Source organism: Colletotrichum orchidophilum, assembly GCF_001831195.1.
Source record: "Colletotrichum orchidophilum strain IMI 309357 chromosome Unknown Scaffold_13.1, whole genome shotgun sequence".
Taxonomy (NCBI): Eukaryota; Fungi; Ascomycota; class Sordariomycetes; order Glomerellales; family Glomerellaceae; genus Colletotrichum; species Colletotrichum orchidophilum.
In genome coordinates this window covers 365,458-389,222 of record NW_019172969.1, presented here as the reverse complement: position 1 = coordinate 389,222, position 23,765 = coordinate 365,458, and the positions used below count along the sequence as shown (strand labels likewise).

The following is a 23,765-nucleotide window of genomic DNA, read 5'->3' as shown; positions in this document are numbered from 1 at the left end:
GAATCTACGTAGACATACGATCTTGAAAATTCCCGTATCAACAGAACCCATGCTTTTCCGGTGCTGTAAGCCATTATTCAAGGACGACCAAAGCGCCAAAGCTGTCTTCTTTGAAAATATGGGGATGGTTAAGCTTGTGGGGAGACGACAATACGATAATACGTACGCTTGGATAGACCACATGTCCATGAAACAACTTGATTAACTTGACATTAACTTTAGGTCCACTTGTCAATTCTTCGGTTGTATATTACCTTTCGAAGATCTGCAAATCATCAGGCAGCAAGTATTGATGGGGAATGATGGATTCGCATCTTGATAAAATTAGTAACAAGTTGCTCTCATCTTTGCAAGGGCGTAGAGCGGCGGATTTGAGAAATGCCATTCTCGGTACGCAACTCTCGAGCCCCCACCCTCCCCATCTCCCTCTTTCTTGGAGACTGAAGCGCGGTGACATTGTTCTCTTCTGCGCAGTCTCCTGGATGCGCTTTAGGTAGCTAGGGCAAGGTAGTTCCTGGTAAAGTATCCTGGTAGCGTGTTAGATAGGTAGTCATATGTGATCTGCTTCAACACCCGCGTGTATCTTGAATCCCTTGAGCAAGATCACAACTTGTTGGCTATACTCGAGGCACATGTTTTACGGGCCATCACATGTATAGAATGTCAGATAATGTAACTAAGAGAACCAAAAATGAGGAATTTATATTCAGGTTGCAAAATCAAGGCCTTAATGATTTTGGGAAGTTCTACGAGGAAGTGTGCAGATTTGTGGGACAACAATGATGAGTTCTTGAAGTGGCTGACGCCGTGATGACCTTTTGAATAGCACTGCGGTTGGTGGGACTCGTATGTACTTATGAACTGGTCTCTCCGTTGTCATCCACTTCTTCACCTTTGGCTCTGCGCTGTAAGCTGGACTTCTGACGACGAGCCTCTTGCATGGCACGTCGCTTCTGTGAGATGGATTGTAGCCCGCCTGTCTTGACCTTCTCTTTGCGGACGCCAGCGAGGGCATCAATGAGGCAAGACAGTAATGACTCTTCAATAATTGGCCGGGTGAATGGTTCGAAAAATAGTTATTTCACTGACGGTGTGTGGCCAAGGCTTGAAAAGGATTGTCCGAGTACCTTGTCATCTTGGAAATCCACGAAGGGAAATGGGCATCAAGTAAGCCCAACATCAATTTTTTTTTTTTTTATTACAATCTAAGCAACACAGTGAAGTGCCCAGCCAGCACTGAAAATCTGGATACGCCTCTTAAGGCTTGCCCAATGGGATCTCGTGTGCAAGTATTGCACAAGCTCTCGAAAGAAGAGTTCAAATATGTCCGGAGACAACTGACAAATGCAAGGCACAAATCAGAAACTACCCTAGTTGAACCCAGTACCCAACGGCATCGACACACCACCCCGCTGACTCATGGGGAGCCCAACGTTGACTCTTCAGCGGCACATGCCACCCAGTTCTACCGGCAGAGCGAGACGGGAGCTCCCCACCATCTAGGTACACCTTACCCTGCCGGGCAGCCTCGATTTGGCGCGCGGGCGGGCACGTACTGTATAACGACTGTCACCGCATCCCAACTCCCGCCGCGGCTCTCTCTCTCTCTCTCTCTCTCCCCCCTCCTCCACCTTTCCCGACCCTGAGTGCCTTAATCGAAGCTTGTGACTGTCAGACAGCCCGCCCCCAGCCCGCTCTCGCCTGCCCCTCCCTCCGACCGCCGCCGCCGTCGTCCCGCCCGTACATTGTAGACCTCTGAAACTCAGAAAGCTAGCGAGCGTTGGTCTCCCTTAACCCTTACTCCCCCATTCTAATGCTGCCCCGCCTCCGACCTTTTGCCCACGCCTTCTCACGACAACCTCCACTGACCAGATTCCTCTCCAAAAGTCGACCGTCCCGTTTTGCGCACACAATGGCTCCAGGTAAGCTCACCACCATCCTCCCGACCCATCATTCCACTCCAAACCTCCGAATCACGGCCCAATCCCCCCCCCACTTCCCCAAGCGCTCCCTTTCCTAGGACCGGCCCAAGAATATTCTCTTCCGGGAGCGACGTTTTCAAAAGGAAGACCGCGGGAAAAAGAGAAAGCAAAGTAACGAAGGAATTAACTTTTCGCAACAGTGCTCCCCTCCGACCGCCGACCGATCGTCATCTCCGGCCCCTCGGGCGTCGGCAAAGGCACCCTCTACAAGCTCCTCTTCGAGCGCCACCCAGACTCCTTTGCCCTCTCCGTCTCCCACACGACCCGTGGCCCGCGTCCCGGCGAGGCGGACGGCGTCGACTACCATTTTGTTACAAAGGAGGCCTTTGACGACCTGGTCAGCAAGGACGGCTTCGTCGAGCACGCCACTTTTGGCAGCAACTCGTACGGCACCTCCAAGGCCACCATCGAGGAGCAGTCTGCAAAGGGCAAGCTTGTCGTCCTCGATATCGAAATGGAGGTACTGAACACACGTTTTCCTTTTTCTCCTCCTCCTACGAGCAAAGATCGCTGCGTCACTCGCATGCTGACATTGGGCAAAACATAGGGAGTCAAGCAAATCAAGACGTCAAACTTCCACGCCCGCTACGTCTTCATCGCGCCCCCCTCGGAAGATGAGCTCGAGAAGCGTCTCCGCGGCCGCGGCACCGAGAAGGAAGAGAGCATCCAAAAGCGCCTCGCGCAAGCTAAGCTCGAGCTGGCCTACTCCAAGACCCCCGGCGTCCACGACCTGATCATCGTCAACGATGACCTCGAGAAGGCCTACAAGACTCTCGAAGACTTTGTCTACAACCCTTCTCAGTAGAGAACCCACGAGGACAAGGGTACGCGAGCGGCGAAGGGGTTGGTTTGGGCGACGACATGACGGGGCGTTGGGAACTGAATATCTTTTAAGAAATCAAGAAGTCTGCGGGACCTTCATCATAGCACGGGCGGTCATTGTGAGCATGTGTATATACATTTAAGAGCGCATAAAAGCAATCCATAGAGCCACATATATGTGGCAAAAATCTCTGGCCAATGTTTGGAACAGAGAAATACACAGCATGAGAAACATGGGCGCCCTCAAGTCATAAGCCATGTCGGTTGTATTCCACGAGGTATCGAAACGAACTCTCTATCAGAGTACGAATGGATTAAAGTGTAAGAAGAAATGGGGGGAACAAGGGAAGCCGAGCTTGAAATGCTGCTTAAAAAGCGAAAATAAGAAAACAGTAGAAGTGCGTCCAGCTGAAGAGGCAGAAAGGGGGAATATTGGACTATTTCGCCAGCATGAGTACTTAAACAACGGCCATAAGGCTAGAGAGGGGGAGGGTATGGCCAATATCCGTGCGCCACGCAAGCATGTTCGAGCCTCCCATGCGAAATCACTTCCGCCAAGTTTTCCCACGGACGTAGCAGCTGCTACCTCCCTCTGAATTATTAGTCGATGCAGCATCCGCATGCTGTCGAGGCAGTACCACGCCTATTCTTTTTGGTCTGTGCATAACACCATGAGATTAAAAGTCATCAGAAACCCAGCTGCCCAAGGAAATCATGGCCATAAGGCTCCTCGAGTGGGTAGGGTGGAATATCCGTAAACTAGTATCCGTTCATGGTCATTCGTTGAGAGTTCCGGCTGAGCTCGCGGTCAGCAGCAGGACTGATGGGTCTGCTGCCGCCACCGTGCGCGCTGCTCTCCTTGAGCGCCAGCAATTGCTTCGCACGGAAAGTCTCGTAGTGGATCTGCGAGGTGGTCTCGATGAGATCCTGGAGGTGGGTACGGAGAAGGAAGTTTCTCAGGTAGACGAATTCGCAGTGGTTCTCGTCCTCGACGTTGATGACACCCCACCGGTTCTGGCGACCGCGAACCTGCTTGCCGTTGACGATGATGGACTTCTCGGAGCCGACGACGGCGAAGGGGACCAGATCCTATGGGCTTGTCAGCAATCGGAATATATGCGTGGACCGCATCGCATGACTAACCTTGATTTGGGTGTTCAGGCTGCGCTCCTCGTCATCAAACTCGTCGTTGTCGTACGGGTACATCTTGAGGTTGTGGAAAGCGAACTCCTCCTTGATACGTTCCTTGAACTCCTGGCGCTCCTCAAGAGTCAGGGTGTCGGACTTGGCGATAACGGGAACGACGTTGACAACATCGGAGAGCTTCTTCAGGACGACAATATCGATAGGCTTCAGGGAGTGGCCCGAAGGTTGGATAAAGAAGAGGCAGGCATGGATGCGGGTGTCTTGGATGTAGCGCTCTCGCTGAGCGGTGAGCTCCTTTCGCAAGTAAGCGGAGTGTTGGTCCTTGATGTACTTGACGATGGGATCCCAGCAGCGGTCGTTGTTGACCAGGTCGCCGTAGCCGGGGGTGTCGACAATGTTGAGGCGTAGACGGACACCATTCTCCTCGATCATGTGGGAGACAGCCTGGATCTCGGTGGTGGAGCGGACGGGCTCATCGGGCATCAAACGGCCCTTGGAGTCGATGAGGTGGGAGGCGAAGATGGTGTTGATCAGGGTCGACTTGCCCAAACCCGTCTGGCCTATTTCATGGGGATCCCGAGATACAGTCAGTCGACTGCCGACGCGACGCAGCGAACAAGCCAGCTTGCTAGGCCAGCGATTGCGATCTAGGGTTGCATGGGAATAACTTACCGACACAGATGACGTTGAACTGGAAGCCTCTCTTCAGGAGCTTCTTCTCAATCTGGGACGTGATGCTGTCGAAACCGACATGGGTCTGGGGGAAGATGGTTTGAGGCTGCGCCATTGTGACAGCTTTTCCGCAAGGGAGCGAGAGTGGACGGTGGGCGCGTGTGTGCTGTTAAGGAGTGAAGTTGTAATACGTTTCTGTATACCAAGAAAGGTATTTGTTACTTGGACTCGAATTGCGGCCTCGTCAAGGGTGAGGAGGGACGGAGTTGGAGTAGGCGATGGGCAGGGAGAAAGAAAAGAGGATCACGAGGTTGACGGATGTTTCTGAAGGACAGAAGCCGGTGAATGATCCACGGTGGGAAGTCAACCAAATGGCCCAACCAAGGGTAATTTCCTCTCTGCTGGCACTTGCTTGCTACCCGTCCCCCCGTGTCTTGTCTGCCAGGCACTGGCTGTAGCCGTTGGCTGCAGCTAATAGGTTGCTCCTTCCAGCAAACAATAATTTCCCTGCAGGGAGGTGCAGGGGGGGTGGAGGGAAAGGGGAAAAGGGGTCCCCATCGCGATGATTGGCTGACGGAGGTCTGTGCACACTCGAAGCTGTGATTGGCTGGCAGATCTTAATTGATAGCTCCCTGGTCGCAAGCCGTTTTTTTTTCCGGCTCGGAATGGAACAAGCTTGAGCCTCGCGATGCTAACGACAGTGGTGTAGCCGCCTCAACGCATATACACTGCATCGCGACAGAACAACTGCGCAACTACCAACCCTCGATACACAGCGGCAGAAGACCCACGATCCGAAACAACACCGCGGTCACCCCACGTACGCGTCCTAGTTCCAGCGGTCCCTGACTCCCCGACGACCCCTCATTCAGTTTCTAATCGAGCTCAAGTCGATCCATCACCATCTAACTAAAAAAAAAAAAAAAATGGCAGCCATCGCCATGGGCGCGCAGCCTTTGCGCATGACCTCCCTCTTCCCCCGTATTTCCGCCCCGGCCTTGGCTCAGTCACCAAGAATTCTCTCTCTCTATACCCGCCAAGTCACTAAGTCTTTCCTCCCGGCGCTCTCCTTCGCGCTTCCCGCTTTCAACCTCAACATCCCCGCCTGGCTCGGCGGCATCTGGGAGTCCATCCTGCGGGCTGTACCTAAGAAGAAGACCTCTCACTCGAAGAAGAGACACAGGCAGATGGCAGGCAAGGCTTTGCAGGATGTCAAGTCTCTGTGCAAATGCCCTGGTTGTGGCCAGACGAAGAGGCAGCACGTGGTATGCCCACACTGCCTGAGCAGTACGTCTCCCTTGCAAGAAGCATTTCTCATACTCTTCGACCTGACAACCGTTGTGCAGAGATTAAAGACTTGTGGAAAGAAGAGAACCCCTCAGGAAAGTTCGTTTAAATCGCCTAATGGCCGTGTAACATTTCGAGACGTGTATATTCAAGTGTACAATTGGTTAGCATACTCTGGCGTTTGGGACAATCCATCACCTTCTTCTGATGTGACTAGCCACCGTCAAATGGCATCTTCTGGCAATGAAACTACGTAATTCGGAAGCGAGAGTCACCTCCACGTGTGTCCTTACCCGCATGGTTCATCGTTTGATCATATTGTGCCTTCCAAGCTCCTCGTACATCCGGCCGGAAGTATCAACTTCATTTCTTTCATATACGAGAGTACTTGGGCTCTTGGAAATTCCCGTCTTTGCGTCAGAGATAGGCTCTGGTTTTCATTTCCAGAAGTTGCCTCGTTGCAGCTGCAGTTCCCCCGAAGAAACGGGGCACTCCCAGCATACATGATCCGTATCTGAAAGCCGTGGGAGGGCACGAGAATGCAGCTCCACCATACATTACAACGTGCCTGGTTCAGATCGCTCCACATAACTCCCGGACCGAAGTTGCTGTGCAAACTTTTGAAAGTCTGCGCAGACTCGAACTTGTTTGATTGAGAAGGTAAGAAGGTAATTCGCCGCCGCTCGTCAAGGTTGCCTGATACAAATCAATAAAAAAAAGTCAATTAGGGAGATAGATATTGAAACCTTTTAAAGCTCTCGTGAAGTGCGGTTCATCGTCCGACTTATAAGGAAGCATGAGCTGATCCTTGATCAAAGATCATTGAAGTTTAATGCCTAGGCTGAAGGATCAGGCTCTGGGAAAGCTAACTTAAAGGTGTACCGCTTGGCCCTCGTAGCCGATGGCTTTGCAATGGCCATGGGTTTCCAAGATAAATATTCAATTTTTACAGCTCTGACGCAATAGGCTGGCTATACCATTTCAATGACGCACACTACCGTAGTGCTGAAGGTAGTAGACGTCTCGGTATCTAGTTTTAGTTGGTTGATTTACGTTTTTCTACCGAGAAAGCGTGCGATTCATACACCACAATCGATTTTACCAGCATCTCTTGATACAGACTTTTGTCCACTTACAGAAGTATCGGAGTCCCATGAACATAAAGGATGCGAGGCGAAATCTCGTCAACAAAACGTGAATATATACACTCGTCTAGAGAAGGTAGAGGCTTTTGAGGCAAGGTTTGCGATAATCAAATCCAATGAGACTACCTAGGTAATAACTCAGCTCCAGTACTGGGTGGGCTCGTCAGATTCAATCCTAATGGCCGCCTCTCACCATATAACTGGTCTCCGTAATATTTTGGAATCACTTCATGTCGTCATCTATAGTATTTCACTGACTTCCAAAGCTTACTGGTCTCGCCCTGCTATCAGTGAGTTCGATACCTTCGCAAGTTGCCCTTGACACTGTTGCTACTTGGAAGAGAAGCAAGTCTTCGATCTTTACCTGCGCTTCAAAATTACATGGCACTCACAGAAGCTTCATTCTTAGCGAACAGATATATCTGTTTCACCAAAAGTCTGAAGTATAGACTCAGATATTGTCATCACTCTTCTTGTTCTTTCTATCATTCCCATTCCATCGTCTCGGACGGATAAGACCAACAAAGACATGTTTAATATGAGCAGGGGCTCTAGTCTCAAACAAAGACGTAATGTCGTGGTACGTTGTCATTCACTAAATTTTGCTCTGCGAATCACAACTGATCAACTAGACAACAGGGGCCAGTTCCAAAGCAACAATGAAGTCGTGCGATCTAACAAGCCACAATCAACATCAGTGAGCAAAGGAGCGATCACAAGTCCATTGTGAGAAGTCAGTCTATAGACATGATCACCGCTTACTCGTGTCTACGGACTACAAGCTATATAAAACTCTAACCAACGCCTCCCAGGTCAACAATAGGTCGCAAGTAGACACACACGGAAATTTGACACAACAAAATGGGCACCGCATAGACGTTAATAGAACGGAAACTTCACCTAGTAAGTACGAATTTGTTGTAGAACCAAGATTACGAAATGATATTACCCCAGTCACCTCAGTCATCTCAAGACGGTCCCAAAACCACTGGTCTGGCTGGCGTTCCTATCCCAACGGAGCTCGTCCTGCAAATTGTCAGAGCCATTGGCCCACCACCGAAGCCAAGGCCGATCGAGCATTCGACGCTTCACGGTGCACTCGAGACTGAGGTGGAGTCCGATTCAAATGAATTAGAAATAGTGGAGGACTATTTCTACGAAGACCCCAAGAAGCCAACGCCAACGGACGTTCTTGACGGTATCACCAACGTCAAAAACCTAACCGTATCATGTAGGGCGCTATACGAGATCTTGAGAGTTGAGCTGTACAAGAGAAGCGGCCAAGAAGACGACTGGTATGCGCTTCGATGGGCCAGCTTCAACGGCAACCTCCGTGCGTTAGAAGCAGCCGTCAAGGCCGGCGCATCAGTCAACTATGCCTTCGAGAAAGCGGGAACTCCGATAGATATGCTGAACTACGGACGTGTAGACAATTCCTTCGGTAATTTCCCTAGAGTGCCAAGGTCAAAGACATACAACTTTGGCACGCCCTTGCTCGCGGCGGCGTATGGTGACGTCAACCGGCGGCACCAGGCCGTCAAGTGGTTGCTGGCCCACGACGCCAACCCCAACGTCACTGACGCCAATGGCGTCGCGCCACTGCACGTCGTGTGTAGGTGGGGTGTGCGAGCCAGCCAGACCGCCGAACTCCTTCTCAAACGTGGCGCGAATGCCAACGCCCCAGGTCCTCGCGGGTGGACGCCGCTGCACCTGACCTGCTACTCGCGCAGATGGCACCCTGATCCGTCGGACCCTCGACGTTTGTCCCAGCAAAAGCAAGACGCGACCATGATACCTACTGCAAAGGAGCTGATCAAAGCAGGGGCTGACTTGCGGGCAAAGACAACTTCGGGCGGGGCCAAAGAATCTGGCGAACCCTGCATCTCTGGCCTGACGCCATACGAGCTGGCTCTTTACTGTCAGAACATTACAATGGTTGAGTTCTTCCGTGAACAGGAAGCGATTTCTTCAGAAGGTTGAAGTCGTCTCGCTGGGTAATTTGACAGGCTCGAGGGCTACAGATTGCTTCTTTGAAACGGCGTTGATAGAAACCATTGTGTGATGTACAACAAGGACTCGAGGGCTATCGGAGTGTAGAATCAGGTAGACCGTAGATAGCATTGGTTGTCATAGGTAAGTTCCACCTTCATCGAGACCTGGTCATAACTTTGCGGTGAATATGAGCCAGTCCTGTGTAGAAAGAATGATTTCTGAGATACTGGGAAGAAAGGACGGAGAGAATGGAGTTGAACGAGGTAGGCGTGCTGATGTGACCAAGCAAGGGTGCCTGCTGGTGCCCCTCCATTGCCCCTCCTGCAGTGCCCCGGGCGGCTGCTCTTTGCATGGGTCTTTTTACGCAAATGTGTGATGTCAGCCCCCACCTTCCCGACCGTATCGCGTTCATTACCTTACCACTCTCAAACGCGCATCAACCACAGCGGTACGAGCTTCACATGGGCTGGAAATCATGGTACGGCCTCAATTGTCTTCTTCTCTGTGCCATAGAAGCTAACTCATTCAGTCGAAACAATATTTGACCACACACACTGTGGACAATGGTGAGATACCTGGCAGCTGAAGCTGGAGAACCCTCCGAACCACGTCCCCAGAGCTTCGTCTTGCTAACAGACAGCAACTTTAGCCCATATAACCGACATTTTCAGTCTTGCCGCTACCCCGAGAGCTATCCTATCTGCAAGCGGCTCGTCGACTCTTCACATCCATAATACCGCCGACCCTACCATCCCAATCACGCAATCCCTCAGCGGTGCACACAAGCTGGGCTGCCACCACATCTGTACCTCCCGTAATGGTCTTGTTGCTGCAAGTGCAGGCTTCGCCGGCGAGGTGAAGATCTGGGTCATCAACAAGGACACGAGCGAGTGGAAGCTGCACTCGGAGATCACAAACAAGGCAGCCAAGGCTGGCGAGGTCTGGGCCATTGCTCTTAGTGAGGATGGAAAATTCCTTGCGGGAACGACATACGACGGCCGCGTGAATGTCTGGGACGTTGGCGAAGAAGGTACGCCCAAAATCAGAGAGTACGAGACGGGAAGCCCGGGCTCGGGAAGCTTTGGCTTGTCAGTCGACTTGAGCCGTGATGGACGGTACACTGCAAGTGGCCACCAGAATGGTGCTGTCTACGTCTTCAACAACGACAACGGAAAGTTGTTATTTTCACTACCAGGTAACACTTCCCAAGGGTCCAATTACTACGATGCTTTATTAAAACCCTTTAGGCCTGGTGAAATCTGTCCGCTCTGTCGCATTCTCTCCCGGTAACACAAGACTCGCTGCTGCTGGCGACTCATCCATTATTGCGCTCTACGACATCAAGAATGGCGAGCAAGTCGGCAACATGACTGGCCACGCTTCATGGATTACATCCGTTGACTGGAACGACACTGGCGAGTACCTGCTCAGCGGAGCAATGGACGGCAAGGTCAAGGTCTGGTCTATAGAGCGTAGCGCCTGCGTCGCGACGCACAGCGAGACTGACAAGGCTCTGTGGGCTGTCAAGTGGCTTCCAAAGACGGGGAAGAACGAGTCTTTCTGTACAGCGGGCGCCAACAGAAGCATCTCGTTTTATAGAGAAGCCACGGGTGCATAAAGGAAAGGGTTTTCAAAGAAAAAACCGAAGTGCATCTAAAATACCCTGGAATATGATAATTTTCCCGCGGTAGATCCAATGATGGACGATAGAGACAAGCCGAAACGAACAACCACGTTGATGAGAACAGTGTCAAATACGGTGCGCATTACTCAAAAAACACAGTAGAACACGTGCTTTGGCTCCAACCTCGCGTTGCCCCGCCAAATTAAAGCCCCTGCTAATTACCTTCCTACCTCTTTCGTCATTCACTGCACACCAGCGCTGTGGTCCACTGATGACATTGCGACAATACCGTTTGGCGACACCGTTTGGCGACAATATTTGAAGCATTCACCTTCGATCAGAGATATCCCAGATTCAGCAGAGTACAGTGATCAATATCGCCCCTTTCAGTAACTTAGCCATCCAAAGTTTATACTTTCACAGGCACCCATTTAGACCCTTGTACCTGAGACAAATCACACAATGCCAACCACCAGGAGATCAACAGGAGGAGGCCGCGCCAGACCTGGCCCGGCACGAGGCCAATCGACCATCAGTTTCTCTCATAGAGTCTCGAAGCCCGTACCCAAGGACACCAAGAAAGCTGGTCTTTCCTCTGCCATTGATAGATCGGATCTCGCCAAGCCAACCAGCAAGGAGCAACAAGATGTCGACGAGATCCAGATCGAGCAATCTGCGACCCCTGAGATTGAGGAGGTGGACATCAGGGAAGAAGTTCCTGAAAAGTCGGAGGCTGAAATGAGGGCCGAGAAGATCAGCGATGCCCAGATCAACAAGTACTGGAAGTCGGTCGAGGCTCAACGCATTGCGCCTAGGGTGCATCAGAGTGACGTGAGTTTGGCCGAGAGGGTTCTGCGATACTTCGATGTCAGCTCTCAGTACGGTGTAAGTCGTCATTCCAATTGCAAACTGAAATTGGGTGCTGACGCAATCCAATATGCAGCCCTGCATCGGCCTCCAGCGTACGAAGCGTTGGCAGCGCGCTGAGAGACTGGGCCTCAACCCACCGATTGAGGTCCTTGCGGTGCTGCTCAAGGAGGAGAAGAAAAGTCACGCTTCCGAGCGGGCTCACTTGGACGAGCTCATGAACTCGACCGCGGTTGGAGCCGCATGATATGAAGGAGCTCAAATTACCTAGGAAGTGTGTGATTACGATGAAGCAGATGGAGTTTGGCGTTCTCAGCGGCGGCTTGACGGATCGGTTCTCTGAGTCTACAACTCGCAGCAACAAAACACGAGGGATGCGAAACGAGAATTTGCTGTAAATAACCGCGTGGGATGTTCTAAGACGGACAACAGCGAACATGAATTATACCCCTTATCAGAGGTGTTCAAAGCCTTCCATCTCGGCAATAAATCGAGCTGCTCTAGTACCATATACTCCGCGTCCTGTGGTGTCCTATTGTCTCTGTGCCAGCGGCTTCCAGTTCCTTCATGGTATCATACAAAAAGAAATCGATCAAAACGGCATTGACGCTCGTTCCGGGGTGGTCCCTTTGGATCTCCCGCTTGATGAGCTCAACGCACCAAATACTGCACGCTATCTCCTAGTTAGCAAACATATCGAAGGGTGGAATCGTTGTCGTTAGGCTGGCTCACCTCTCAATTGCAACTCTAACCTCGATCCACTCTCAATAACTCGCTTATCAGTGATAGCCGTCGCCAGCGAGGGGCTATAGTACAGGCAACCCATAGTGCTGAGGATCTGCGGGACCCGGTAGTCGGCGAACATGGTAATCTTGTCGATATCGTTGAAGGCCCCGATGCCCTCACCGCCAAAGCAGGCCCAGATGTCGGCCACGAGAATTTGCGCTCTCTTGAGGATTCTCACCGGCTTCCGACGACCGTCGAATTTGTGCTCATCGCGGAAGCAGCCGAAATCGCGGGCGAGCAGGTTAACTAGCCTTGCGGCAGAGCCGTTGGCGGCCTCAATGAGTTTTGTGACGCTGCAGTTGTACCTCTCATACAAGACGGTGCCGGCTTCCCGCAAGCATGTCAGGCGTTCCTCAAGAAGAGGCATCTCCTCTTCCGTCTTGGACCGGAAGACGTGCCTCAGGACCTCCAAGTTGCACTCGTCCTCGCTCTGCCAAAAGTCGGAGCTAGTGATGGGGATGCCCTCATCGAGGGCGCGCTGCAGCGAAGCGACCATGCTCCAGTAGCCCGTCCAGGTCTTACCGCGGTACTCGACGGCGTATCTCTCGTCCTCGGGCTTCTCCGACCAGAAGCAGAAGTTGAGCAGGTCCATGGTGAAGATGAAGGCGGCAGTGCTTTCATCCTTGGTCTTGGGGTGAAGCTCATGCTCTGCCCAGGTGGAGGTAGAGTACTTCTTCTGTTCCATCTGGGCGTAGATGGTAGCCGCGGCCCTCTTTGTGGCCCTCATGTCGATGGCGACGTCGATGGAATTGTCGTAGACGAACTCGGCACCTTCGAGGACGCCCGTCTCAGGCTCATCGTCGATGTTGAGCTTCCCCTGGAACCGCTGGCGGAGGAGGGCCAGGAGTTCGAGGTCGGGCTCGTCGTCGGACATGGTCGGTGAGCCTGCGGGGGTGCCCCTGGGTTATCGAGATGCTGCAGCTGGTGTCTGCTAGGAGCCGCAGGAATACGGCCTTAGAATTGGCTGCACCTGTAGATGCTTCTAGCCGGCTATGCAGGTCTTTCACGGAGGGGACGATGAGGCAGGATAGAACTTTGGACTAGGCGGTAAAGAGACCCATATTGCACTGACCCGTTTGTTTTCTGTTGGACCAAGGCGGAATTACAAGCGGCGATTATCCTAGAAGCCCCTCCGAATGACTTGCGATCTCGTCACTCCAAGGACATATGTGAACCCCGATGCTAAACATCCAACCAATTGCTTCCCACGTGAGAGAGGATAAGACGCGGCCTTACTAGAGGACCCAAGGAACCGGTGGAGGCCCAACGAACCTTCGCTGGTGGGCAAGCGAGGCCGATCTGGGTGCCTGCTTCAGGTTCGCTACCTTACTTTCCAAGGTTACCTACCTTATCGGGTATCGGGTGCAGGCGTCCGTCCAGTGTTTCACGGTGGCTATAGGATGCATTCGGCCGCTGAGGATACAGCGTGCTTCAGCGAGCTCCCACTTGCAAGCGAGAGATACCCGCCTTTATCTGCCAATCAGGACTTGAGCGCGGAAGTTCCCCAGGAACCAACAGCTCCAATCCCTGCAGGATCTCGTCACCGGCTACCGGTATTGGCTGGAATCAGTGCTAGGCGATCGTTCCTTCCGCTAACCTAAGGGAAATCCTCAACCTTCGTCTTCGCAGCCTCGCTCCGTGCTGAAACCACCCGCCGTCGTCGTTCCATCCTGCCTGGCGCGGCTTATTATCCCCCTCACTCTTCTTCCCAATTACATGATCGCCTCAACTTCCTCCCTTCACAATCGATTGACACGGCGACGTACAGAACGGACTCCTCAACCACACTACAATTGACGGAGCCGATGAATACCACCGCGGAAGCAGGAGCTGCACCTGCAGCAACTGCGGCACAGGCGACAGCGCCCGCCACGACGGCGGCGGCACCACCACCATCACCACAGGAACACCAACAATCAGCACAAACGGAATCCGCACCAGTTGCCCAACGGCCTGCGCAAACGACGCAGAAACAACAGCAACAGAAGCCTCAGCAGCAGCGACCTCCTGGCGTGCAGACGCGTGATCGATTTTTCCAGCAATCGCTCGGCGGCTCCTTGAACGCCAACGTGAAAAAGGTACGTCGCAACCTCGTCGAACCCGGCGCATCGGACCACGCGACCTATCTGCCATCGCGGCTTGCATCACACATCATCCCTAGTTTATTCCAAAATCAGCCCAACTCTTTGCGACGATGGATTTTGATTCAATTGGAGAGCCGATGGGGCTAACTCGTATCTCGCAGGCGCGCGTTCTTATGGTTGGAGCTGGCGGTATTGGATGCGAACTTCTCAAGAATATCGTGCTCACGGGTTTCGGCGAAGTCCACGTCGTCGACCTCGACACAATCGACCTGAGCAATCTCAATCGACAATTCCTATTCCGATACGAACACATCAAGAAGTCCAAGGCTTTGGTATGGTTCCCGGGGCAATGACGTAGGTTTAGGAGAATTGTAACGCTGACTTATAAAGGTCGCCAAGGACGCGGCGCAGCCCTTTAACCCCAAGGTCAAGATTGTCGCGCATCATGCGAACATCAAGGATCCGCAATTCAACGTAAAGTGGTTCCGTGACTTCAACATCGTTTTCAATGCGCTCGACAATCTGGAGGCGAGACGGCACGTCAACCGAATGTGTTTGGCCGCTGACGTTCCTCTCATCGAGAGCGGTACGACGGGATTCAATGGCAACGTACAGGTCATCAAGAAGGGTGTTACAGCATGTTATGATTGCACGCCAAAAGAGACGCCCAAGTCTTTCCCCGTCTGCACTATCCGAAGCACCCCAAGCCAACCCATCCACTGCATCGTGTGGGGCAAGAGCTATCTCCTCAACGAAATCTTCGGCACGAGCGAAGACGAGTCCGCTTTCGACAACTCGGCCGATGCCGAGAACGCCAAAGAGATTGAGGAATTGAAGAAGGAAGCTGCAGCTCTGAGGACGATTCGCGAATCATTGGGTACGGATGCCTTCCCACAATTGCTTTTCGACAAGGTCTTCACCACCGATATTGTGCGACTTGCGTCGATGGAGGATATGTGGAAGTCTAGACGGAAACCTGAGGCCCTCGACTACAAGGTATTGTCAGATAAGTCGGCCACAGCTCTCGCCTCGAAGGAGGCTATTCTGCAGGGTGGACAGCAGGTGTGGACGTTGGAGGAGAATTTTGCTGTGTTCGTTGACAGCCTGGATCGTCTGAGCAAACGGATGCTAGAGTTGAAGAAAGCACACAAAGACGCGTCCGGGCCTGAGCCTCTGATCACATTCGACAAGGACGACGAGGACACGTTGGACTTTGTGACTTCTAGCGCAAATATTCGATCCGCCATTTTCGGCATCGAGAGGAAGTCGCGCTTCGATATTAAGCAGATGGCTGGCAATATCATCCCTGCCATTGCGACAACCAATGCCATTGTCGCCGGACTGTGTGTCCTTCAATCATTCAAGGTGCTGAGAGGCGACTTCACTCAGACTAAGGAGGTAAGGTCGAAACTTTATTCGTCTTGGCCGGTTTGGTAGTCTAATGTCTGTTTAGGTGTTCATCTCTCCTCACAACCCTGCCCGTCTGCTCAACTCGAGCAAGTACCGCGGTCCTAACCCAGATTGCCCGGTATGCAGCGTATATCAGACGAGCGTTACAGTCGACATGTCTCGAGCTACACTCAAGGATCTCGTCGAGGACTTTGTGCGCCTGGAGCTTGGTTACGGGGACAAGGAGTTCGCCCTGAACAATGACGCCGGACCACTCTATGACCCGGATGAGACGGAGAACCTCTCCAAGAAGCTCAGTGAGCTTGGGATCAAAGAGGACTCTTTTCTCACAGTCATTGATGAAGACGATGACGAGCCCTTCGTCAATGTCGTCATCAGCATCCAGGAATCGTACGTTGATCTGTCTATTTAAAGCTCGTATGTGGATCATCAGCTAACCCCCACACAGCAAGGAGCCCCTGGCCGACAAGCCTATTCAGGGCTTAGTCGCGGACAAGAAGCCCGAGATCCCTCACAAGCCGAAGAAGGAGGCACCCGCCGAATCGAACGGCTTGAGTGAGCAGAACGGCAAGCCCGCTGTTGAGGCGTCAGAGGAGTTAGCAAACCTCAAGCGGCCTCGACCGGATGACGGAGACGAGCCGATCCAAGCGAAGAAAGCCAAGGTAGTCGCTACCACAAGCAGCGACGACGTGGTCCTCGTGGACGATTCGACCGGTGGAGCCATTGTCATTGACGACGACTGATTGTGCATGGGTCCATTTCCTCCAAGTCAGTGGTGTCCCTTCAACTTCAATGGGCAGCTGCACGCCAGCTTAGACAGCGCTGAGCCCGCCATCCAAGTTGAGGATGCAGTTGTTGGCGTAAGTATTTTGCGCAAGAAAGACAGCGGCATCAGCGACCTCTTCAGGCCGCCCCAAGCGGCCCAGTGGTATCCTCTTCTCGAGGGGTTCCCTCGACATTGCTGTGATAATTTGTATTTTAGCTGTTGGCCTACCTAAACAAGGACTTTGGTGTAAGGGGTCCTTTGAAGTCGGGCTTGCAATCGAGAGACATGTAGAGGGTCTCTTACCGGCAATCATGTTGGTTTCGATGTAGCCAGGGACGATAGCATTGGTCCTGATGCGCAGTGGTCCTAGCTCGACGGAGAGGGCGTGGGTGAGGCCTTTAGAAGGGCGTCACGCAGGTGTTAGACTTGCTTCACTAAATTGGGGAGAGGGGCTACAAAGGATACAGCCGCGGCGACCCCGCGATGTATGAGACAAGAAGCAAGAGAAAAAAGAACATACCAATAATACCGGCCTTTGATGCGGCGTAGACACTTGTGCCGGGGCTACCTTTTTCGGCCAGCAAGCTAGCAACATTGATAATGCATGCTGAAGAGTGGACCGAGTGGTCAGCGGGGCTGTCGATGCAGTGCATGTGTGTGTATATGCGGCGTTGGCATGAGACTGGCGCATCTGTGCGGATGTCTGTTGCGATCGGATCGATCGTGTGTGGCAAATCGGTTGTGTGGGAAAAGGGTGGGAAGAGCGAATATGCGTGGTGTATGTAATATGCCATGACCTACCATCCCTGTCTGCGCGTCTGCGCTTCATGCGTTGGGCCATGTACCTGGACATGAAGATTGTGCCCATGAGGTTGGTGTCGACGAGCTCCCTTGCGGCCTGTGGGGAGGTGTTTTGCAACAGCTGGAATTGCGCAATACCCGCGGCGTTGACAAGGACGTCTATCTGGCCTGTTCGTTTCTGAAGAGGCAGAACGGGGGATGTCCCTGTTAGTTGATGTGTCTTTTCTTGACGGAGTGAGTAACTAGCTAGCCTTGTTTCTCTAGGTGTAGTACTGTGATGTGTTGTTGATAGAAGGAGACTGTGTAAAAGATTGGGGGAGAGAGACAAACCCAAATGTCATCAAGGACAGCCTCATCACGACCGTCTGCGGAGATATCCATGACGGCGTAGGAATGGGAGGGTTTCGTCTCGGACGGAGACGACGAGACGGCGGCTGCCAGAGGGGAGAGGCGGTCGTCCCGGAAGGGCGGGAGCTGGGCGCAGAGGTCGCGTAGCTTGTCTTCCTTGCGGCCGAGGAGAGTGACCAGGGCGCCCTCGGCTGCGAAGCGGGAGGCGATGGCGGCGCCGATGCCTCCGTAAGCACCGGTGACGAGGCAGTGCCGGGCACGGAGTGGGAGGAGGGCGCCGGACATGGTGGCGGTTTTGATTTGCTTGATTGTGGCTCTGCGGTATGATTCGTTGGAAAGGGGTTTCTGATGTTTACAATTTCTATGATGTGGCTGGGTGCGATGCTCCTCGTGTGGAGGGTATTGTGGAAAGTGAGCTTTGGAGCTATGGAGCTTCGAAGCTTTGGAGCTTTGGACGTGTAGAATGTCTAGGATGCCAAATGTCTCAGCCTAGAATTTGGGTGGGGGTGTTGTTGTACTCTGCATGGAAATCTCCGCGTAACTTTCTAGGTTGGAGAAGGTACCTTGGGCAGATACCTCGAGCTTGAAGACGACAACCGAAGCGATGAGGATTCTCGAAAGGCAGAAAGAAGGGGCTCTCGGATTCGCTCAATGCAAATGCGGAATGCCCGTGGACATCTGAAAATCCCTTTTCTGGCGAAGGGTGGTACTGCATGCGGGATTAGACCAAAACAGGATGAGACGAGAGCGAAAGCTGTTGATTCTAGGGAGATGCTTGTTCGAGTTGAGGCAGCTTGGGCTAATGTTTGTACTATGTATGTGCGCTCGCAAAGAGGACAAGAGGTGCGTGTGTGTGCTACAATGGCATTATTTGCGGTGGTGCTTTCTTGTCTGACGCTTGGTTCTATTGTTTGGGAGGAATCTATGGAGGAATCTGATGCCGAGGCTTGGTGGTGCTTTCCTATCCTTCATTTGGCTCGCACCCGCCCCATTTCCTCCACTTCTTTTCGTCATCTCATATTTCAAGCTCTTTGATGGTGAGACAGATGCCCGTCCATTGAGGAGGTGCCGCCAGTGGACTCCACTCCTTCTGGTGCATGAAGAGAAGGCCGACTTGACGGCCATGGTCTCGTGCCTATGTGATGTCCCTCGAGGTCTTTGCGAGGCACCTCAAATTGGATGTTGAACGATGTGGTGATGGACCAGTGTAATGCTTCCCAACTTCGCCTGTACGATGTAATGAAGTGATGGTGGTGATGGTGGTGGTGGTGGTGGCACAAAGACGGGAAACGGGGAATCTTGTCAAAGAAGGTGGAGAGTGGAGGTCCGCGGGTTGGGTGCATTGAACAAAGTACCCGAAGCCTGTGAAAGGTTATTGGCGACTTGGATACTCGGGAGAGCTAAGGCGAGCGCCCCCGCCGTTGTCGATTCCTGTCCATGTGCGGGCAGCCTCGGGTGCTTCGAGTGGCGGTGGTGTTGGCGGTGGTGTCTTCCAGTCTGTCACTACTGCTGCTGCTGCTGTCAGGTACCGATCAATCTGAGATGCCTCCATGTTCGCAACGCCTGACTCCAACGCTACCCTTAGCGCGGGACCCTTCCGACCCAAATTCATTGTCCTACCTCACCTTACATACCTACTCTTCTTCTCTTGAATCCCGCCGTCTCCTTTGACCCGAGGCTCTTTCCACCTGCCTCTTGATGACCTCTATGCTTGTTTCCTGTGGCATCGCCCAGTCTTGAAGATACCTTACCCAAAGTGCCTCACCAAGCGTCCCAAGAGTGCCGCCCCCAGAGTACCTTACCTCGTTTACCTCAAGGTACCTTACCTTATGTACCTTGCTCACCACACCTCGACAGTGGCTCCAGTTCGTGTTCCAGCTACAGGTTCCCACGCCCGTTGGTGGCGCAAACGCAACAGCAACATCGCAGTCCCTCCACCACTGCTGCCACTGCAAATTTCCCGTGCTTTTCCATCGTTTCCCTCACGCACCCTCGACGTCAAACTTCACTTCCCGCGGCCTACTCACAACCATCCAGTCGCTGGCGATCCTCACTCTTGCAAGCACAGCCCTCATTCCTCGGAATCCTAGCGACTTCATCGACGCCGAATGCGCAGTCGCTCACCGGCCCTTCCTGCAATTGCTTCCCCTCCATCCTAAACGCCTTACATCGACCACTTCCCTCACCCCCTCCGATCCTGCGACTCTACCCACCAATACTCACCACACGCAGCCAACGCGACTAGAAGCGAACCACAGCACCCCGCGAGATAACGAATGGCCGTATGCCTCACGACCACGACCTCCGACACCGCCTGATGACTAGCCATATGAATGGCGCCGCAGCCGCGCCGAATCCCCTGCCGGAGCGCCGCGACGCTACCGTCACGAACCCAATCCTTGCCGACCCAGCTGCTGTCGCCGAGGCCCCCACCCCGCCTCTGATCACAGTCATGGGCCCCAGCGACGCCCCCGATGCGGGCCTCAGAAGCCTCAATCATTGTACGCTGCTACATTCTCTCAGCCTTGTCTCACGTACTACCAGACAACATTGTCTAGAGTCTGGCGCATCGCGGGGGCTCCGAAACGCCATGCCCGCATGCAATCCCTGAAGCTTTGAGCTGACCATGCCCGTTCACAGATAAGAGAGCGCTCCCACCATGGCGATACCGACTGCGGCAGTGGCTGCTGCCACTGATCCGATGGGAGACACCCTACTTGGCCTATCTGCAGGAAACGATGCGCACCCCGTGGCTCGATAGTTACTTTGCCATCACGGCCAATCTCGGTACTCATACCTTCTTCATGATCGGTCTGCCCATGCTCTTTTGGTTCGGGTACGCCTCTTTTGGCAAAGGGTAAGCAAAAATTGCTGTGCAGAGGCGCATGGAATATATCTAACTAGCTTCGGCCTCACAGTGTTATCCACATCCTAGCCGAGGGCGTCTTCTTTACAGGCTTCATCAAGGACTTCTTCTCTCTCCCAAGACCGCTATCCCCGCCGCTACACCGAATTACCATGTCTGGATCTGCTGCAATGGAGTACGGCTTTCCATCAACACATAGCGCCAATGCCGTGTCAGTGGCCGTGTACGCTGTATTGCTCCTTCGCAGCCCTGACAATATCATGCCAGAGACGACCAAGACTGTCTTGGAGGGCTTAGCATATTTTTATGCCATTTCCATCGTATTCGGTCGACTGTACTGCGGTATGCATGGCTTTATCGACGTTGTTGTAGGTTCGGTCTTGGGTGCCGTGATTTCTCTCGTCGAATTCTACCACGGCCCGCCGCTAGATTCGTATATGCACAGCAGCTCATGGTGGGCGCCTGCCATCGCCGCCCTTGTTGTCATCGTCCTCGTGAGGATACATCCTGAGCCCGCAGACGACTGTCCCTGCTTTGACGACAGCGTAGCCTTTGCCGGAGTCATGATTGGTCTCGAGATTGGAACATGGATGTACGGGCGGACCTCAATTGATACATTCAGAGGGTCTGCCCATAGTGTCGAGTCCATTGATCTCAGTGCGCTGGGCTGGCACATTGTGCTGGCCCGCGTTATATTTGGCGTCTCTGTCATCCTTGTATGGCGAGAGGTCATGAAACCGACCATGCTTAGGGGCCTCCCTCACCTTTTCCGTCTTCTGGAGAAGGTCGAGTGGAATCTTCCCAGACGTTTCTTCACACCGGCGTCCATGTACAAATCTATCGACCCAGGTTCGAGGATGGATACGCTTATTCCCAATGTCAGAGACTTGCCCCGCGTGGTTCAGTCCATTCGTCACCCGACAACGCGCGGCCGCTCTGTATCGATCGGACCCCAAAGTGCAGCCGATGCGTACGAGACACTCGCATACCGGGAGCGCCGGCGCCGGGAGAGCATCGGCAGCAACGGCAGCATCAAGAGCAAGGGCAGTATGCACGAGCTCCGGGAGAAGAGCGGCGATTGGGAAGGAAAGGGAACAACATCCGGTGTTCAAGGTCACCACGGCAACTCGCTAAACGACTTTGAGCGCATGATGGGTACAGGGAGCGTGTTGGCGAGCCCAAGCGAGGAGAAGGGCGAGGTGGAGCTAAGGGTCGGCCAGCAGGATGAGATCAGTGAGAAGGAAATGTTCCTTCGACTCATCCGCCCCCGAGTCCGTTACGATGTTGAAGTAGTAACCAAACTGGTTGTTTATACAGGTAAAGTTCCACCCCTCTCCGCAGGATCCGACTTTGCTCCACATTTGCTGACAGCTGGTGGCAGGTATTGCATGGCTGGGCGTCGGCTTGATCCCAATGATGTTCGAATTGATCGGCCTTGGATCGAACCATCTCCGCACTGCCTGAACCGACTGGCATTCTTGGGAATGATACATTTCAGAGACCTCCTGAGCGCCCTCTCATTTCACACATCTCTCTTCTATTAAACTTCTTGCATGGCGTATCGGCACAGTTGGACAGCAGACCTGCCGATGGGAGGATCGGGGGGCTTGGAAGAGAAAGAGACGCATAGAAACTTTTTGACGACGCACGATCGTATTGTACATTCTTCTAGCAGTTGCATTTAGCCAGAGGCGGGGGTTTGAACATTTTGTCTCATGACGGTTTCTCAGACTCGTCGCTCTCCCCCACCCCGTAATGATATGGGATATGAATGTTCCCGAGGCGTTACAAGGTGGAAAGAAGATGTCATTTGAGCTCAGGTGGCACTGTTGCGTGATTTATTTGCCAAGGTAGAGATATCAGAGTTGAGTGGGAAGAAGCTTTGATAGCGCGTTAGATTGTCTACAGTCCTTGGCTCTGATCTGTGAGACGTGCACGTTGCTTGGGGCTAAGGTATAGCTACAGTGTGACTGATGAGTGCCTGAGATAAGGTCAGGCAAGGTGACGGGAGGTAGAATACTTAGGTATGATGCCTTTCGGGGGGTAGCAGGCACCTCAGAGAGTGAGACCCACGACAGCCACGCCAGCATACTCCTTCTACCTACCTTAGTGCGTGTTTTTCCAGACTCGTGCTTGCATGTCCCCCCTCAGCTTTCTTGCCGAGTCAATCTCAACTCCGCCACCCTCGACATTCGATGCGAATGACAGACAGACAGACTTCTTCAGCCCGGGCCGCCATCATCCCTTTTCTGGCGAACCGAAGCTGTCTGATGTGATCATTGCATCGATGGGAACCTTGATGGCTCATGATGAACGACTGTTATTTCGAGCCGAGTGCTCGTGTCGCTGCCCTGTGAGCTTCGGAGTAGCTTCAACGATGATCGTGATTAGGGGTTTGCAAAGGGGCAGAGGGGTTTCTTAGAAGGTATTTGAACGAGTGCACCTTGTTCGATCCATGTCACCCAGATCCAGCGTCATTACCTATCCACGTACGATGCTTGAAGTTTTGCATCAGGAGGCAAGCGCCAGACCTTCACGAGAAACCAATACTGACGAGCATTACAGGAAGTCGGTAGTTATCATCGACGTCACCAATCTGCTGCTCGTCTTGTCGGAGCAGATGTTGGAACAGAGGCCTCAATCCAAGAGCTCCGGGTCCACGTTCATTCAGGTGTCGACTCAACCTCCTTTCCCATGGTCGGGACGTATGTGGGGGTGTGCAATTCAGATCTTCACAGTTCCAGCTGCCCAACCCCTCACCTCACACACCGTGGAGAACGCGGAGTCGATTGATGATGCCAGACTCCAGGCGGGCGCGGTCCGATAAGGGGTTCCCACGATCGGACCTCAGATTCGGATTCCTAACCATCATTCTGCGACATCGTTCTCGACAAGGTGGTGTAACATATCCATATCAGCATGAGAACACCGCCAATAGGACTGCCTCACTCGGCGACTTTGGTGACAGCCGAGCCATCGAGGACCAGGTGGATGCTGAGGGGGAGTCACCAACCTCCCGTCCGCCCCTCTCCCCAGGTTGCTTCCTCCGCTGAGCCGCCGCCAGGGTGGATTGGATCATCGGACGATCCGTTGCCAGCCGACGGATGGTCTCGACCGGTAGGGCTAGATGGCCCCGCCCCCGAGCCTTTGGAACTCAACGGGCCACG

At 53.1% G+C, this 23,765-nt stretch overlaps 9 protein-coding genes across 9 annotated transcripts; 6 read left to right on the top strand and 3 right to left on the bottom strand.

Moving 5' to 3' along the window:
• Positions 1-1,912: 1,912 nt before the first annotated feature.
• Positions 1,913-2,787, top strand: CORC01_02377 (guanylate kinase; the record flags this gene model as incomplete). The annotated part of the gene is made up of 3 exons (XM_022614027.1): positions 1,913-1,922; positions 2,123-2,442; positions 2,530-2,787. 3 exons carry the CDS (start codon positions 1,913-1,915, stop codon positions 2,785-2,787), a joined length of 588 nt encoding a protein of 195 aa, XP_022479525.1.
• Positions 2,788-3,563: 776 nt separating this feature from the next.
• On the bottom strand, positions 3,564-4,737 carry CORC01_02376 (septin; the record flags this gene model as incomplete). Its single annotated transcript, XM_022614026.1, has 3 exons — positions 3,564-3,893; positions 3,948-4,510; positions 4,623-4,737. The coding sequence occupies 3 exons, from the start codon at positions 4,735-4,737 to the stop codon at positions 3,564-3,566; spliced, it is 1,008 nt and encodes a 335-aa protein (XP_022479524.1).
• An 811-nt stretch (positions 4,738-5,548) lies between these two features.
• On the top strand, positions 5,549-6,018 carry CORC01_02375 (ribosomal L32p family protein; the record flags this gene model as incomplete). Its single annotated transcript, XM_022614025.1, has 2 exons — positions 5,549-5,909; positions 5,969-6,018. The coding sequence occupies 2 exons, from the start codon at positions 5,549-5,551 to the stop codon at positions 6,016-6,018; spliced, it is 411 nt and encodes a 136-aa protein (XP_022479523.1).
• A 1,975-nt stretch (positions 6,019-7,993) lies between these two features.
• On the top strand, positions 7,994-10,664 carry CORC01_02374 (WD repeat domain-containing protein; the record flags this gene model as incomplete). Its single annotated transcript, XM_022614024.1, has 3 exons — positions 7,994-9,002; positions 9,696-10,241; positions 10,294-10,664. The coding sequence occupies 3 exons, from the start codon at positions 7,994-7,996 to the stop codon at positions 10,662-10,664; spliced, it is 1,926 nt and encodes a 641-aa protein (XP_022479522.1).
• Positions 10,665-11,132: 468 nt separating this feature from the next.
• On the top strand, positions 11,133-11,784 carry CORC01_02373 (DNA polymerase delta; the record flags this gene model as incomplete). Its single annotated transcript, XM_022614023.1, has 2 exons — positions 11,133-11,555; positions 11,614-11,784. The coding sequence occupies 2 exons, from the start codon at positions 11,133-11,135 to the stop codon at positions 11,782-11,784; spliced, it is 594 nt and encodes a 197-aa protein (XP_022479521.1).
• Positions 11,785-12,037: 253 nt separating this feature from the next.
• On the bottom strand, positions 12,038-13,197 carry CORC01_02372 (uncharacterized protein; the record flags this gene model as incomplete). The annotated part of the gene is made up of 2 exons (XM_022614022.1): positions 12,038-12,210; positions 12,270-13,197. 2 exons carry the CDS (start codon positions 13,195-13,197, stop codon positions 12,038-12,040), a joined length of 1,101 nt encoding a protein of 366 aa, XP_022479520.1.
• A 931-nt stretch (positions 13,198-14,128) lies between these two features.
• CORC01_02371 (ThiF family protein) lies at positions 14,129-16,560 on the top strand (the record flags this gene model as incomplete). The annotated part of the gene is made up of 5 exons (XM_022614021.1): positions 14,129-14,401; positions 14,569-14,739; positions 14,798-15,805; positions 15,861-16,207; positions 16,266-16,560. The coding sequence occupies 5 exons, from the start codon at positions 14,129-14,131 to the stop codon at positions 16,558-16,560; spliced, it is 2,094 nt and encodes a 697-aa protein (XP_022479519.1).
• Positions 16,561-16,629: 69 nt separating this feature from the next.
• On the bottom strand, positions 16,630-18,017 carry CORC01_02370 (short-chain dehydrogenase; the record flags this gene model as incomplete). Its single annotated transcript, XM_022614020.1, has 5 exons — positions 16,630-16,778; positions 16,887-16,979; positions 17,104-17,190; positions 17,385-17,562; positions 17,715-18,017. The coding sequence occupies 5 exons, from the start codon at positions 18,015-18,017 to the stop codon at positions 16,630-16,632; spliced, it is 810 nt and encodes a 269-aa protein (XP_022479518.1).
• Positions 18,018-20,016: 1,999 nt separating this feature from the next.
• Positions 20,017-22,062, top strand: CORC01_02369 (PAP2 superfamily protein; the record flags this gene model as incomplete). The annotated part of the gene is made up of 4 exons (XM_022614019.1): positions 20,017-20,233; positions 20,373-20,589; positions 20,651-21,915; positions 21,980-22,062. The coding sequence occupies 4 exons, from the start codon at positions 20,017-20,019 to the stop codon at positions 22,060-22,062; spliced, it is 1,782 nt and encodes a 593-aa protein (XP_022479517.1).
• Positions 22,063-23,765: the final 1,703 nt, after the last annotated feature.